Here is an 18,175-nt window from a genome sequence, read left to right on the forward strand (position 1 = left end):
AAAGTGTACAATTCTACTATAGGTGTACAATTTTGTAAAATGACTTGAATAAGCCTTCTATGTATGCCAATTGTCCTGCACAAAGGTACTTGACTGGATGATGTACATTGTATCTACCGTCTTGCCTAGAAAACACATTTTTTACCATAACTCAGTCATTTTTTCATCTTTTAGCCTAGTTTTTGTGTTTCTCCATCACCACTTGGTCCCTTATTTCTCATGGCTGCTTTTCCCTACCATGTATGGTATATTGCTGTACTTTTATAAAGCAAGAGTCCTCACGTTTCATGGGAAATTTGATAGCATTTGAGTGATTATCCAACCAGTTCTATGACAAACAAATGTTATGTACAATGTATGTTCCTCACATCTATAGCATCATAATGGTAGAGTCATCATCTCACTCTCTGTAACTGAAAGTTACAGTAGAACTGTACAATACAGAGTTTGACTACACGTCTAAAGACCAAATGTTAATAAAGCAGATACCATAAAGTAGACACTGGCTTCACAGTGACCATGCATCCTGAATGCACCAGCCACATACCGGTACCTGCATGACACATACACGTATAACGTAAGTTATTTGTATTTCTTGCTGTAGAAAACACCAGATTGATAGCTAGAACTTGATATTAAGAGTATGGTAGTCAACACGACTTGAAAAAAATACAGAAAAAAGTGCAAAAAATGGCGGTTGGGGTAGGGGTAAAGGACAAGGAAAATCTAACCTTAAATATGGAAAAAAGGTTAGTATCATGTGGAAGATCTGGTTTTACACTAAAATTATTATTATAATCCACTTCCTTGACCCCTAAAACATGGGGTTAGACACCAAAACCATCACAATTGACCAAAAATAGCCGAGTTATAGCAAAAAATGTCTTTTTTAAGCCGAAATGGCGGCCATCTTGGATTTTTAACGATTTTGGCCGGGGCACCCTGGATTTCGCATTTTTTTCGTTCTTTTTTTCAAAAATGGTATCAGTAGGCACAAAGTCATCAAACTAAGGTGTGATGAGCATGTTCTGAAAATGTGACCAAAAATTGACCCTCTATAGCCCACCTCTACTATAACTTTTCCTCTTGGCAGAGGGAAGGATGTTAATGAAACAGAGTTGTTTGAAAAGCCTGGCATTATATCCACATCTACTGAAGATCATTTCCTATCAATCCCATCACTCACAGGGCTTTATCTGTGCTATATCTGTGCACTTTGTTTTAATCATTTTATCTTGTATTAGTTGAGATATTTGACTGTCAGCCATTGTTTAAAAATATTTTGATGAAAAGAAAAATGATTGGCATGGTCCTTTGTGCTACCTGTCTCTGGTATTTAGTAAATATTAATCTTTAAAATGAAATGACATTTAAAACTGTATATTGTTGTCAAATGCTGCAAAAAGTGAACATTTGTGAGTATAAACTGGATAGACCCTTCTACCCTAAATTTCTCATAGACAGAATATTATGTTATTAGAAGTTAAACCATTGTTGAAACAGGTTAATACTGGCATGGTATTTACTCCAAACTTTGGTATGTTTGAAAGTGTTTCTCCACATCCATTTAAACTCCCAATAGGGAACTTCATCAGTCCTTTATAGAATTGTTTCCTTCTCATGCTTTGTTTCATGGATTTTCAGGGGTGGATCCAGGAATTCCATAAAGGGGAGACGCAAGCAACATGATTTTTTGGTTGTTGTTTTTAACATGCTGGTTTCAAGACGTACAAATAAAGACGCGCATAAGATTGAATTCTGTTTACCCTCCAGTAAATTGCAACATTTGCATACGCATTGGTGTGCCTTTACAAAAATAAGGGGGGCATACGCACCCCCCATTTTTTTCTTTTTATTTTGTTTTAACCAAAAATAACGAGGGGGCACGTGCCCTGTGCGCCCCCCTCTGGATCTGCCACTGATTTTATATTTCTGTCAGGAGATGAAATCAGTTCAAATGGTTCTGAATCTCTCTCTCTCTCTCATCTGTTTCATGTGTCTAATTCTTGTGGATATTTTTAGTCCATCTCTAATCTGCATGACCTCATCATCAGTGACATTCTGCAGACCAGTAATGAATAGGAAAACGACTCTCAATTTTCTGTCCCCTTTCCCATTAACAGTCTAATTTTGTAATCATTTGAGTTTGTAAACGGTTTCAGGCTCTGCATTGGGTAGGCCATGTTTTACTGTTTAATAATAGTCTTTGAGTACAAATGTCATCGATATGTTTTCGTGTGTTCACCAGGTATTTTCGTCATGGTGGTTTTACATGTATTTTATAAACAAAGTTTTGAAAGTCTATGACTATATTACAGATTTTTGCCAGTGACAGGAAAGTGATGTTTACCCTTTTTCATGTTGGAACATCAGTATCAGACGTGGTATACATTGTAGTATTTTTTTTCAATGATTTAACCACCTGCAAAATTGTCTTATGAAATATTGACATCCCATGTTATTATGCTCACAATATATGTGGGATATATAGTGTTGTGTATTTCTGCAAATTATTTCACTTTCTATGTGTGTGTTGGGGGGGGGGGATGTTATATCTTTGATCCTCCAATATCCATATCCATCCATTTGTCCTGTCCTTCTCCCTTTCCGTATCTTTTGCAGTTAAACTCCATAACATTTTGGATTCTGGATCACTCTTTCTTTTCTTTTCATCTCATCCCCTATATTTCATTGTTGTTGTTGTTCCTTTTGTTTTTGTGTCTGTATTTGTGTGTGTGTGTGTGTGTGTTTGTGTTTACATTATATGTCCACACTATAAATACCATTTTCACATCTCTTTGTCTCCTTTAGTACTGTCTGGTATTAGTTTGTAGGGCTGTCTTTTCCATTTAATTTTTTTTCTCTCTTTACTGTCTGTACTTTTTGTTTATCTTTACCTTTCTCTCATTAATATGGCTCTGTTCCCCTCATAGCTTTTTCCAACGCTTATATAGTTTGTATGTTTATATAGTTTGAGACTTTATTCCTTCATTTTAACATGGTATCTAATACATCTTTTTCTCTTTCATTCTCAGTGTTTATTTATGTCTCTTTTCTCTTGTCTTTCTGTTATTATTCATGTCTCTTTAGCTCATACTGGTATGAGCAGAAAAAGAAAGAAAGAATTGAATAAGAGGTCTAGATGTTTTTCCTCTTTTTCTCATTTTTGTTCTTGTGTGGACCCATCATTCTTATATTACTATCTTGACATATCTCTTTTTCTTTCATACCCATTTATTGTTGCACCTCTTTCTGTTGCTTCTCTTTTATTGTTTGTTTTGTTTGTTTTTGTTCTCACTCTTTTCATCTCTTTCTCTCTCCCATCCCAGTTGGCTGCAGGCACCTGAGGCAATGACTGCTCATTAATTATGGATGTGACGGCCACCAATCCTAGCTTTGCACAGACAAAGGTCAAAAGCGAGCCGGGCATTGCGGGAATCGTCACCGCTCCCTCCGCCGTGCAGACTCAACTCATCACAGCCGTGCAGGTGAGGGAGAAAATGTCAAGTGCAGCGGTGCTGGGTATTTCACACAACCACTAGCGCCATCATGCATACGCTTACTCACATGCACACATACACACACACACACACACACAAACACACACACACACACATACACACACTTGCAAATTTCTGAGTACACAGACATCACACATACACACACACACAGATGCATAACTATGGAGCCACTATGCTATGCCTCACTCCCTTGATACACACTGCATCCACCGCTCACGTTGGGCGCTACTGCGCAGTAGAGTAAATCAAATCCGGGGCAAGTCATGCAAATGCAGTCCAAAGCAATGTGGAGGAGCCCAAAGACAGTAAGGGGGGCACACAGATTTACGAAGAGGGGGCAGAGAAAAAAAGCGTGAATTTGATTTGGTAATAGCTCTGGAAAATTTATATCAAATTATCACACCATTTGAAATGCTAAGCAAACTGGCCGTCAACATATTTGGTCCCATTATCTCGTTGGGGGATCTGTTCGCTCCTGTTCTTGCTTGACTTTCTTGGGGATCTTTTGTGTCTGGCTAATATATTCATGTCTGGCTTTGTGAAAGGAGGTCACTTTGGGGGAACCGTGGAAAGTCGCAAATGTGGATTGGGGCGCGATGGCGTCGCGCTAGTGCTCCGAAAATGTGGAAAGACAGAGGGGAGCTGGGATCTTACGAGAGCCCAACGCTGGAATGCTCCATTAGAGTGAACACTGTTTGCTTTATCTTGCCAAAGGAGTCAGAAACGTTGGCTCCGCTGCGCTCACGACGTCTGCCCTCTCTCTCTCCCCCTCTCTCTGCCTATCGAGGTAGCGATGGTCCTGCGCTAGACTACGAAGGTAAGTGGGTCAGAACATCTGCATATACTCCTAATTGGCTACTTAGCAATGTGCATTGCATTTCAGTTGGTAAAATGTATTTTGACTGACTGATTATGTGCTGCTGAGAGTGAGTGTGTGTATGTGGTGGGGGGGATGGGGGTAGTTAGGATAGGGTGGGGTGAAGAAGGAGAGGAGGAGGGGTGGGGTAGGAGGCAAAGTGGGAAGGATGCCAGTGTAACAAGAATATGATTGACAGGTGCCTCCCATACATCATGTACACGTATCTTGACTTCATTACCGGAATCTCTGTAGAGCCTTTTCGGATTCCACGTTCATTGACTGGGCCAGATAGCGATGCTGAATAAATGACTTGTTATGTATGTCGGCAGTGCTGTTCCTCTATGCGTTTATTTCAGCTGCATTCATTCATTCGTGAATGTCATTTTTTCTTTTCTTGTCGAGTGTGGTAATGATGCCTACGTAGAACATACTCCATCAGACTACTCATTCAGTATGTGTTGATTCAGAGCACTAGTTTCATATCTACTGAAGTAGGGCTTCCACAATGTATCACATTGTGTGTAGAGTAAATGGCATCATCTCTTTCTATAATAGACATGCAGCTGTGATATGAATTCTCTGAATGTTGAGGTGATAGATAGAGTATTGTTTCTCTTCTTTCTTTTTTTTTTACATGACTTTACAAAGTTGTGTTTACATACATATTGTAGATCATATTTTGTAGATAATGACACTTAGCGATCTGGAAATATAATTCACCTTGTGTATTGTAAGTATCACAAACACAAGTGCAACATGGTTTTCATAACTGGGGCTCTTGACAGCTACAGTACATCCAGATAATGATAGGGGTGCCAGTCATATCTACTCTCCCTCTCTAGAAAAAAAAAATACAAACAAACAAGTGAAAATGTTCACTCTTGAAGGAGGGAATAACAATTGAGTGAGTTTAGAGTGAAATTGGAGTGAATTTTGAGTGAAAATGTTTAGTGATCCCTGAGGTTACTCCAAAATATGTGAAAAAAAAAAATATTATTAGTAACTTAGAATTTGCTATGAACTAGTGAAAGACTTAACAAGAATTACCATTAATTCTCGCTATCGCCAATGACGTAAAAAGTACGCGGATGTGGCTTTTTCGTCAAGATTTAGTGCACTTGGTAGCAAGGGCACTTCCGGCGCGGAGCATAATTTGCACAGCGCTAGCGTGCGCGTACGTGTACCTTACCTATAGCGCCGCGCTGACCACGGATACTAGTACAGTAGGCGGCTGTACCGCCCGAGCCAGCGAGTGGCCAGGCCTGTCGTACTCGTACACTGTAAGCTAACATAAGCTAACACATAACTGGTACAGCGTACTGCTTGATCATGCGATTGATGTGCACATCACAGATCAGTCATCTCTGCATATGATGAAAATATGCTGGAAAATATTCACCCACCTGGATATCGTCATAGAATGCCCATCTTTTTTTTTTTATTTGTTCTCTGTCGAAATGTCGCGAACACAATCGGGAACGAACAGTGAAATCGAACTTATCCTGTCTCCGAAGCAACTTCTTCCAAGTAAGTACAGCACGTACAATGTACGTAGGCACTAGTATAGGCCTACTACCTATTAATATAGTACTACTACCACTACTAGTAAGTCGCACGTGCACGTACTGTGCTGTGGAGTCACCTGCAAACTTCACCCACGCGGCCACGTCACGTCTCGCATGCCAGTAAGGGTCCTATTTCTGCTGATTTTTTTCATTTATTGTTGTGCGAACAACACATGGCAGCTTCGCAGCAACAACCAATAGTCGTATTAACAGCAATTTCTTAAGAATGGAGAAATTTCAAATCATATTAAAGCTGTAATTCAAGTCGAGAAAACAGGAATTAAGTACGCGTAGAATACGGTCGGTTGTGTCTGTAAATAGCATTAGTCACGTATCACGCGCGTACGAATGGAAGTGACTTTGCTACCGGACTATCCCATAATGCACCGTAAATGACGCTTAAATCAACATCTGGGTACTTTTTACGTCATTGGCGATAGCGAGAATTGTTTTGTATTAAATGTAACAGCATGTCATAGAAACACCATGTTTATTGTCATTGCACACCTTTGTTACTAGAACTTGTACATCATGAATACTTGACATGCAGGTTACCGTAACTTGACATGAGCCAATATTGTATCTTAAAATACATATTATTTTACCTATTTTCTATTTCAAGGGGTAAAAGATTTTTTTTTTTAATAAAAAAAAGTGCAGCTAGTACATTATCTGGATGAAATTGGGACTGAATACATTGACAGCTATAGATATCTATTCTAGATGTGCTTGTACTCTTCTGTGAAGGTTCTTTTGAATTTTATCATTAATTTCTTCTGGCATGGTTTTCCAATAAAGTACACATGGTAGTCATTGTCCTTTTTCTCAGAATTTCATAGTAAATTTGTTTTTAATTCTTTAGACTGAAAACAACATCTCATGAAAATGTTTGTGACCTCCTCATTTGTGAAAATATCTGTACAATTATTATTTAAACTGAAGGAAATGATTTGAACTGATTAACTGTTTATGTTCATGATAGGAAAACTATAGTGTTAAAATACATTGTAGGATATTCTGTAGGACAAAGAAAATATTACTTCAATAATTGATGGGCAGTTCTTTTTACCTTGTGTTCATATCTTTGTCTTGTATTTGAATTTAAATACTATTCAATTGAGATTTAATTGTCGTCGGCTGAGAACCAGAAGGGGGTTTCACAATTTGGGGGGATATCAAATTATTGGTATCACATTGTAGAGCTCAATCTCTAAACATCATGGTATCAATTTTAGATATTTTCATTTCAGTAGAATGGTAAAAAATCTAAACCAAAGGGGTTATACTTAGAATAATGCTTATAAATCTACCCACTTTGATGAAATGAGCCTTTTATGTCATGAAAATTGTATCTTTTTGATTTACGCTCAAAACTTAGAATGCAATAATGCCCTTCTTGTTCTCAGCTGATGTTGTTGTACCGCTTCCCAATCCACTCCCATGAAGAGAGAGAAAGAAAGAAAGACATTAGGAGCAGGAGAGAAAAAAATAAAGTGCATTGGCATTCAGTGTTTCTTGGTAACACTAATACACAGTAAAAATCCAGGTAACCAGAATAGTACAAGCTTTAATAATCATCGTCAGATGTATGGAAAGTTTTGGAACTGACCAGGTTCAGCTCTATTCAGGACACCATGACTGGAATTTGCAAAAAAAAGTAGCTTAAATTCAGCCCATGGATTATGTAAATTTCTACTGCATAAATGCGCTTGATGTGTGGTGTATGGCAGCAGACATCCAATAACGAATGTGCGCTGATGGCGCAAACGTGAATCCTGTGCCTTTTTTGCACTTGATTTTTAGTCTATAGACTAAATTTAGACCCAAGGATTTGATTTCAGATGTTCGTGAATTCAGGACAGAAATGTTGGTCATAGACTCATTGTGCACGTGTATTGTAGGTTTTAACCCATTGAGGATGGGTTGATTTTGCTATGTAACACGCATTTCCTGTAGACCTTTGCCCGAGTGTACTCGGGACTAGCCTTAATGGGCTAAAAAAGAAGTGAAACTGAATTCCAAACCCTATGTCAGTTGGGAAGACTCTCCCCTTTTGTACCAAGAATAACAAATATATTCACGTGAAATCTATGGTATTTCGTTACCAGTCCATCGTAAAGAAGTTTCCAGTTTCATTATTCTGAGGAAAGGTGTAAATGACCTGCCTCCACAATATACACTGTACTAGCTTATGAAAGGATTTGAATGTCTAGGGATGCGAAAGGGACATGTGAACTTTGAAGACAGTGGAGATGCAAGTGAGAAGGGGAGGGGGGGGGGGAGGGGGAGAGAAAGAAGGCAGGGGCTGGGAGAAAGGAAGAGCATCAACTAAAGAGGAGACATGGGGGTGTTTCAAAAGGTTTCTTGACATTTCCTCAGACTGCGACAATTGCTCTTATGAAATGTCTGCACACTAAGCCAAACATAAATTCTACCCACAAACATAATCCTCACCCTAATCCTAATCCTTACATCAGACTAAGCCTAATATCCCATCACAACCCTAGCCCTAAGTCCTGGGAGAGAATGGAACCAGAGAAATTGTCAACAGAGGCAAATGTTCTGTCACCGTTTCACAAAGAATTTAAAGGTCAATCTTAAAAGTGAAAATCAACTTACAAGTATGGTATGCCGTTGGTTTCCCTGTTCAGTTTCATTCAATGTGTTGAGGATCCACTTCAACGTTTTATCAAAATTTGCAGCAAAATTCCTTTGTCCCCTATTCTAGTTTGTATGTTAATGGCGGCATGTCAAAGTCTCACAGGTTTGGTTACATTAGGGAGTTGGAATATCATTGAAGACACGCACAGCATACCATGATTTTAGGTTGATCTTTAACTCTTAAAGGGAAGGTAAACCCAAAGAGCAATGTGGATTGAGTGAAAGCAGCAACATTAGTAGAACACATCAGTGAAAGTTTGAGAAAAATCGGACAATCGATGCAAAAGTTATGAATTTTTAAAGTTTTGGTGTTGGAACCGCTGGATGAGGAGACTACTTGAGGATATGACGTATGAGTGGACAACAATACAAAGAAAATATAAAGGATATTCAACAAAAATTCACTTTTCTAGAATTATGAAAGAGCAGTGGACCAACCGCTTTCAGAAAGCAGGGGGAATAATTGCTACCCTTAACATATGTCAATATCAAGTTGATGGAATTTGTAATTTTCATGAAAAATGGATTTTTGTAGTATTTTCTTGATATTGTAGTCCACTCATAACTTTTGCATCGATTGTCCGATTTTCTTCAAACTTTCACTGATGTGTTCTACTAATGTTGCTGCTTTCACTTAATCCTCATTGTTCTTGGGGTTTATCTTCCCTTTAATATCAACTGAAGGTTCTTTAAAGTGAAACACCTCCTGGAACGCGGTCAGTTGTACGGAAGGAAGAGAGAAAGTGTGGACCAAGGGAGGAGCAAGAAGGAAAATGAACCAAACAAGTTTTAGTGTTGTGCAAAATTACTTCGATTGAGATTTCTAGAGTTCATTTTGATCAGTACAAGTTTGTACGTTATCAGTATTGTATCATATAGCTTTTTTAAATGCAATCCCCATTAAAACCCATGCACCACCTCTGGCAGCATCGATGCGCCTCGGTATTCCGGTGAAACAATGTCCACCTCTGCCCTGCCCAGCCCTTTGACCCCCGCCCGGGACAGTAAAATGTTCCCCTTCGGGCGTGACCTTGCACACATACACGTACATCAATATGTGCGGCATGCAACCAGTGCAGCGCACACTTGAAGACTCACAGCCATTGTCTTGCCCTTTTAAAAGCATGCATGGAGCAGACAAACACAACATCAATAACAAATTCATGGGGGAGAGTCCATTAGACAGACCTGCCCTTGATCAAGGGGGGAAAAATGTCTCAGTGGCGTGACGAGTTGCAGCCCCAAGATGGGATTGCCCGCAGGTTTCCACTTGGCCGGAATAAATCAAGGAGAGATACTAGAGACTTTTATGAGATGTTTCTGGGAATTCTCAGCAAAAAGTGAGATGAGTATGGCACATATCTATATAAGGAGAATCACCTTGACTTCTTTTTTGTTTTAATCTGTGTGTGTGTGTGTCATCAGTTTTTGAATGATTGTTGGTCAAGCTTGTGTTATTAGAGCCTATTATATAACTGTTGAATGTCATTCAAGAAATTCATTGTGAACATGTCACAGCATTTCTAGATCTTTATAGATTTTGCCAGGCAAGAATTTTGTTTTGCTGTGAATTTGAAATGATTGTGTACTCTTAAAATTGTATTACACCACTATTTTCATCTAAAAGAAAATAGAAAGTTAAAATTTCTAAAAATGACCTCACGAAAAGGCAGCATTTTTTTTGCGCACTCTGTTGCCAGGTACACATGTAGCTGTAATGATACATATTAAACTCAACACAATCAATGTAACGTACTGTAAACGTTGATCTGCGTGATTATTTTTTTTTTGCGCTGAGCAGCTCAAAAAACATATATTCATGGGTTATTGAATTTGCTCTGCACAATTGTCAACCCATTCACAATGTGCAGAGAAAATCGTAAAGATATTTTCACATGCTTTGGAATTCGCACTAGCCAGAAGTAGCGTGAAATATATATATATGCAAAAATTAGTGTACCACTAAAATGTCTGTGTTTACAGTAGAACATCTCTGTATTTTGAAAATAGTTTTATGCATATCATGTATACTCAGTATACAATTTCTTATTGCCCTTATGTTTTCTCTCTGTTTTGATTGCAGCAACTTTCTTTACCCCTCTCCCTTTCTCTTTCTCTCTCTATAAACACACTTATCTTACCTTTACTATGTTTCTCATCCTCAATTCTCATTTGTTTAACGGTGTATATGCTTTACAATTTTGCTATGTTTTTATGAATTTAACTTTTTTATTTTATTTCTATGTCAATTCTGTGTAAGCTCCCACTTTTAGCCTCTGGAATTTTTGATGAGTGACAAAGAAAAAAAAAAAAAAACGAATTGAAATGAAATGAAAGTCTTCCATAGCCCCAGTTGTGCTACTTGGGCCCCGTTTTGTCAAAAGATATAATCGATTGTAAATTCCCTTACCACACAGACTGCCATAGACTTATGATAGAAATCAACTATATACGTGTACAATGTAATCAATTATAACTCTTCATAAAACAGGCCCTTGATGTGATTCTAAGCCAGTTACTTATGAGATTTGTTTTAAGATGACTCCACTGCCCCTCTTTTTTCTCTTGTTCAGTATTTTATCAATAATGTGACACTTGCTTTTAAATACGACATAAAGACATTCTGCTCATATTTATTACTAACATTTTTTCTGCCCTTTTCTAGTCTGATTTCAAGATTACCTGAAATGATGATTCAAAGTGTCACTTGTTAAGTTTCTCTCTTTCTTTTTTTGAGGGAGTAGGTTATTTTTTTCAGAGTGAACTAAAGCAGGAATTATATGATTCGTCTTCTTGTCATGCTGATACTGTAGATGGCGATATATGGCGGGGAAAGTAACCTCTTTTACTTCACGAATATATTTTTTCAATCTAATTTCTTACGCAGTGTACATGTACAGTGGGTATATAATGTGTTGATATTTTTTTCTTTATGTGTTTATTTGTGCCATCAATTTTGCTGTAACACAAGCATCACTTTCCAATCCAATTCCAACTTCAATCATAACACCGGTTGGCCCACGCAGACGTTGATTTGTGGACTGTTTGAGTGACAATGTACTGGTTTGTACGCTTTGCCAATTGCAGGGTGTCATGGCAATTCATGACTGCATCTCACAATCCTAATATTGTGTCTATATGTACATAATGCATTAAAAATGAAATAGCACACGTCTGCAGTACACTTTTTTAAAATGCAAATTATATTGAATGATACTGTCTAGTGTGCTGTACAAGAAATGGGCAAATTTTTCCAGTACTTGTAGATGGCGATTAACACTTGGTAGTCCAAGATCATGGCCCCGTTGCATAAAACTTCATGTGTATCCATGGCAATTTTACAATTCTTGGTATCGCCAATACGTGGGTGCCTTCTGGCGAGCATCGCTTTAGATGCATAATATGGGATAGCTCAAGGGACAAATTTGCAACCAGTTTTAGCTGTGTATGCACTCGGGTCACGTTCTGACTTTATCCAGCCCATTTTGTTGTTATTGAATATTCAGTTGCTTTCCATCATGTGACCAGCGCATTGAAGCCTTTCAGTAGTAAACTATGACTCTCGTGACCACAAATCAGTAAAATTTTGAAGTTAGAACTCTTTTTAAGCTTAATTCTAACCAAAGAAAAAAGCAGCAATGAAAGAAAAGCAGACAAAAATTGCATTGAATCTCATGGGAACTGAGACATGCACTAACCAACCTTAAGCAACAATGCCCCTGAGGAATCTCACAGTGTATCTGTGGCAGGGCTCTGCAGCATGCGCAAAAGGTTTTTGCACATTGGCGATACCGAGAATTAATGGTAACTCTGCAATCAGTGGTACATTGTAGCTGCCTTAGCAACACTACTTCAAATCCAATCAAAGCCAAGAAACAAGTAATGGTTACCATTGATCGTAGAAATACCCTTAATTGCAAAGTTACCTTTTAGTTTGATAGGGCAGTGGAGCTGAGATCAAGTTCAGATCAGTTTTGTTGCCGTTGTTTTGGTCATTTTTTATGGTTATCATTATCATCAGTATTATCATCATGGTATTTTATTAATCATTATGGCGGTCGTGATTGTCATTATCACTGTCATTGTGTGTTGTTAATGTTATTGCTGTTTCTATTTTTACCATATTTCTCTTTCTGCTGCTTCATACCAGGCTACGAGTGCATTGATCATATCTGAACTCTTGTGATAGTATGATTCATTGCCCAGCATGTCTATCAGAAGTGTTGATCTGAAGAACAATATCATGTCTATTTGCATTTCATTTGTGAAGATGATTGATAAAGGAGAGAGGAATGGTAGAGAAAAAAAGGGATGTACAATGTACTCCATTCAATGCAAAGTGTCAAGGTACTACATTTAAGCACATGTATGCCTGATTGCCAGGGTCAAATGCGCTTAGAAACGTCAGTATTAAGCGCTTTGGGAGTGTTATTGTTAGTATATTATTATTATTATTATTATTATTATTATTATTATTATTATTATTATTATTATTATTATTATTATTATTATTATTATTATTATTATTAATGTTATTTTTATTGTTATTATTATTATTATTATTATTATTATTATTATTATTATTATTATTATTATTAAGTGACAAATCAAAGTCGGTCAAGTGCTTTTTAACAATGAGAAAAAATGCTTGCCTGAATTTGGCAAGCAAAGAGTTTTTGAAGTCACCTCCCCCTCCCCCTCCTCCACAAACCCATGAAGTCAACCATACAGAAACCTCAGTATGGTTACCTCAAGAGTATGAAGGAAGTATGAATTAATTCTGGAACATTGTTTTTATCAGTTTAATGTCTTTTTATCACGAAGGGCTGTCATCACCATGTACTCCATTTTCAGTTGTCTCCAAATATGGCCTTTGGTCATGCAAAGTAACAGTTGGTTTTAGGAGTGTACATGTAGTTAATGGAAATCATAGTCCTGTTATTGATATTGTGTGATTTTTTTTCATAATTTCAAAAGACATACTTTTATCCTTTTCTGTTGTTGTTGTTATAGCAAACTGTAGTCGAAGCTGATTACGTTATCATTCTGACAACCTGTGTCGTACAGCCTGTTGTACAAATCGACATCACGCTGAGGAAGTTCTTCTCTCTCCTAGAACATGGTGGTCAGATTCAGTATGTGTTGAGAATTGAGACTCCTTTTCCCACAACGTCCTTTCTGCTGAATTGATTCGCAAACCGTCTTGTGCCCTCCAGAGGGGCCCCCCAACTCGACGCGCCGTAACCTTTCCAAATGGAGATTGTGATCTTCGGGGCAAAACTAACGTCCACCGACCCAATGCCTCGTGTGTGTGTTGAGGTGAAGCAGTTGGGTGCGTGTTAAAGGGACAAACCAGCCAGTCTATATGATCTATAGTCCATGCCATGATGGGACCAATTACTCAATGACTTCTAGACAGTGGCACTCAGGCCGGCTGGGACACTATATAATGTACTGCTACCACAATATTCTATCCATGATTTAAAAGGTCAAAAGTCCATTAAAAAGTGGTTGGAAATAGTGAGCATTTTTACTGCCGTCCATTACCAATGTTGTCACACCATTTCACAGCAGTTGTATTCTCAAACAAGAAATGTCAAACTGCTAGTTAGATAGAGATGAGAAATATCAGTGGGGACAGGCCATTTCCCAGGGCAATAAATGTAGACAGTTTTGTTTTTGGTTTTTTTCATTGTACGAATACATGTATTTCTCCCTTGGCATTAGTAACATGTATACCTAAATGTATTCTTTCCTGTGGCATATTAAAATATTTTGATTATGGCATTAGCAAACAGAAGCAAACAAAGCAACAAAAATTATATGCTATTAAATAATCATCAAAGTTATTATGTGCAAATTCTACTCACGAATATGTATTTGACAGATGTGCCAAAAACTGAAGCAGTGTGAAATGCGACTAGTATACCTCTGGTAGTTACATAACAGTTTTCTCCTAGGTTCGATGCACACGGTTGAAAACCACAGAGACTTAAAGGGGACCTCCGGATGATTTTCAGACTTTTACATTTGAACAACTATAAATTAGTTAAACTGAGTGCAGAGTTTCAGAATTTTTAGTGATTGGGATGAGGAATGAGAATGTTTTCAAAATCTATAACAAATTGCAATGAACTATTGGATGGTGACATAGCAGCCTCACCATAAGAATGCATGAGTTGGGGCTCAAGGAAGCAGAACGAAAGAAGAAGGCATGCATAGATTTTTCACAGGTGAAGTTGTTGAACAAGCGGTATTGTAATGGAATTACACTGCTACATTTCTGAAATAGATGAGGCTCTGATGTCATCAACACTGTTCAGTGTAATTTGTTTAAGATTTTCATTTTATTGGTTTCTCTGCTCAAGGACCACAATAAATTCCACAAATCTACATGGAGCTGTCGATTTATGTACTACATGATGTGAAATTATGAAAATCGTCCGAAATGCCTCTTTAATTCAATGAGTGTCAATTAGCAATACAATCCTGCTAAAACCAGTTTTGACTATAACCATCTAGAGGTTTTGTTCTATTGCCCAGTCCAGTGCGTAGGGTACAATTGGAAAGCCTCAATTCCTTGAAATAGCCGATGTCCCTCTAAAAACTGATGTTTTAAGTGACGAAACATGAAGCTTCATTTTGTGTGTGTGTGTGTGTGTGTGTGTGCATGTGTTTGTGTGTTTGTGTGTGTGTTGGTGTAATAGTTTCAGTACTATGAAAGTACTATGCCAGATTTCTTTCTTGTTAAGTATTCAAGTTCGCTCTTGTTTCAGCTCAGATCAAGTTCAGAGTCATTTTGATGATGTTCTGCCTGTCTGATCTTGCTCTTATTTATTATTTAAAGCCAATTGAGCATGGTGTGGAATGGCACTTTATATATCTCTGTGGTGCAGACATGCCCTTTGTAGCTATTACCGTATCCTACTGTGGCCAAGTGGAGAATGGAGAAAAAAGATTTGAATAAGAATAGCGGAAGAGTGGAGGAGATCTTTCCACGAGTACACAATGCATGAAGTGTAAAGCAATCATGGGTTATAAAGGGGGAATTGAACCAAACTTAAGATTATTGAGGGGATGCAGCAATATTCATAAAACACATCAGTGATATTTGAGGACAATCGGGCAATCCATTGAAAACTTACACTATTATCAATACTTTTTGACAAAATGTCATTTTTTTTACTGAAATATACAAATTCCCTTGACTTATCATAGACATACCAAGTGCTATTTCATTATGCTAGTAAAATGAATATTTAACTGCCGAATTTTCTTTATATTTTCTTTCTGCAAAGTATCATTGTCCATACCTGACATCACAAAGTGTTGTAGTCTTCTCATCCAGTGATGACTGTACCAAAACTTTAAAAATTCATTATGTAACATTTGAACAGATTTTCCACTTTTCCTCAAACCTTGCTGATATCTTTTTCTATTTCTATATTCCCTTGATTCTCATGCATTGTATAATATTAATATTGTTCTCCTTGAAGGTTGTATGGCTTTGGACTATTATGAGGCCAGTCTTCGGTTTTTTTTTTTTACCTCCGCCAAGGGAGGAGGTTATGTTTTTATTGCCGTTGGTTTGTTTATTTGTTTGTTTGTTTGTATGTGTGCAAAATAACTCAAAAAGTAGTTAACGGATTTGGATGAATCTTACAGGAAAGGTTGAAAATGACACAGGTAACAAATGATTAAATTTTGGTTCTGATCTGAGAATTGGGGGAATTTATGAATGATTTTTTATATTTTGACAAGTAGGATCAATGAACTTGCGAGTTCAAGCTGCGCATTTTTGAGGTTTTCAAACGCGCACTAAAGTGCATGTTCTAGTTTCTGCTAGGGCGATGCGCACCGCGCAGCTGAGGGTTTATGACGTAACAAAAGCTTCTATATATTGGTTGGTGGAGAAGAGGTGGTGGTGGAGAGGAGAAAAATCTCTTTTGGAAGAGCAAGATCATTGGTGGAAAGTAGCTGCTTGGCAGAGGTCTGCACTCTCAGAGTGCTTTTCTATTTTTTTTATAGAATAAGAATAATCTTACAGCAACTGAACAGGAACAGATCCTGGATTTTAAGAGGTGACTGATTATGCCATAAGACACTTGTACATAGAGTTTTCTCCTTGTTTTTTTTCCCCTCTCAGAATAATTGTTCTGAAAAGAGCACTTTTATTCTAATTTTGTTTTTCCCTTTCTTCTTTGTAATATTTTGATTGCAAGCTTCAGTTGTTGTTGGTCTGGAAGAAGGACAAAAGCAAAATGAAAAATCTTCTAAATGTTCTCATCCTTCCAATACCTGGTGGAAGCCCTACTTTAGACCACAGGGTCATTGAATACTGTTTATGGTGGATTACACTGATTCCAGACTGGGGGATTAGGGATATTGTATCAATGATTTGTCATGGAAATGCAATGCATGCTGAGAGGCAGCTGGAAAAATGCACAAAAAAGTACAAAACAAAACAAAAAGAGATCTGCCGGGGGATCGTTGCGTACATGTAAGCCTCACTTGTTGTGGATTTGTTGAATTATATAAAAGTAATAGCATTGGGTGCAAAGTCTTTTGTCCCATTTTTGACTGGACTATGAAAAATACAGTTAACTAGATCTTATAGTTTTTCCATTGAATATAGTTAATAGCATTGGATGTAAGGCTTTTGCCCCACTTTTAACTCTTTTAAAAGATCGATTAATACCCGTCACCGCTAGAAATTGAATGCTAGTACCCTCCTCCGCACCATGCATATTTACAAGCGTGTAAAACGTGTGCTGTACTGACATTCTTTGCACGTCGTGTAGGAAGGTGGGCAAGGGCAGAGCTGCCGCACGTTTTGGTACCAAAAAAGAAACTTTGCCTCTGGATATAACATGGCACACATAATATATTTCTGGAGCTATATACTTCATTTCAATGGATTATTTAGCGAAAGAAAATGTCTATAGATGTATTTAAAGGCTGACTGTTCTTGTATGAATAAAACATCAATTAATACACGACAAGAAAGACCAACAACAGTTCTTGAGGACGGCTTGTGGAATATGTGCTATATTAGTATCAACATGCCAGGTTATCCAGAAAAGCAATGACATTGTGATAGTGTAACATCCAATCATAATGAATAACACAGTATTAAAACTGAAGATACCTTACAAATCCAGTTTTTCTAATTTGCAGTTTTTAACAAATAATAGACTAACTCTAGGTGCTGTTGCCCCATTCCAAGAATAAATAGACAAATGATAATAAGAGACTATACATATGACAAGAGATTCAACCAAGATAAAGAAGCATATAGGTTGGAAACCTTATTATTGCACATCCTGTTAGTTTGCATTTTGTGATCTTTTAAAAGTAGGACACCAGAATCTGAGTGGTGATCTAAAAAATTGAATTTTTGGTGTAGGTGATGATGTATTTCAGATCACTGTTTCAAATTGAGGTTTGAGAATTTATTGTTTTAAAATGACTGTCTGATTGTAAGCACGTCTCCTATTGGCTGTTAATCATCAAGCAAATTTGCATGCAAATATACAACTCTATAGTCTTTGCTTCCAGCTGTTTCAACC

General features: G+C 37.5%; 1 protein-coding gene across 1 annotated transcript in view; it reads left to right on the forward strand.

Moving 5' to 3' along the window:
• LOC140243822 (uncharacterized) overlaps window positions 1–18,175 on the forward strand; it is a 109,923-nt gene that overhangs the window by 50,340 nt on the left and 41,408 nt on the right. Inside the window, exon 2 of the mRNA XM_072323490.1 lies at window positions 3,330–3,488. Coding sequence (XP_072179591.1) covers window positions 3,369–3,488 — 120 coding nt within the window. The 5' untranslated portion in view covers window positions 3,330–3,368. The remainder of the gene's footprint in view (window positions 1–3,329; window positions 3,489–18,175) is intronic.

Source organism: Diadema setosum, chromosome 20, assembly GCF_964275005.1.
Source record: "Diadema setosum chromosome 20, eeDiaSeto1, whole genome shotgun sequence".
Taxonomy (NCBI): domain Eukaryota; kingdom Metazoa; phylum Echinodermata; class Echinoidea; order Diadematoida; family Diadematidae; genus Diadema; species Diadema setosum.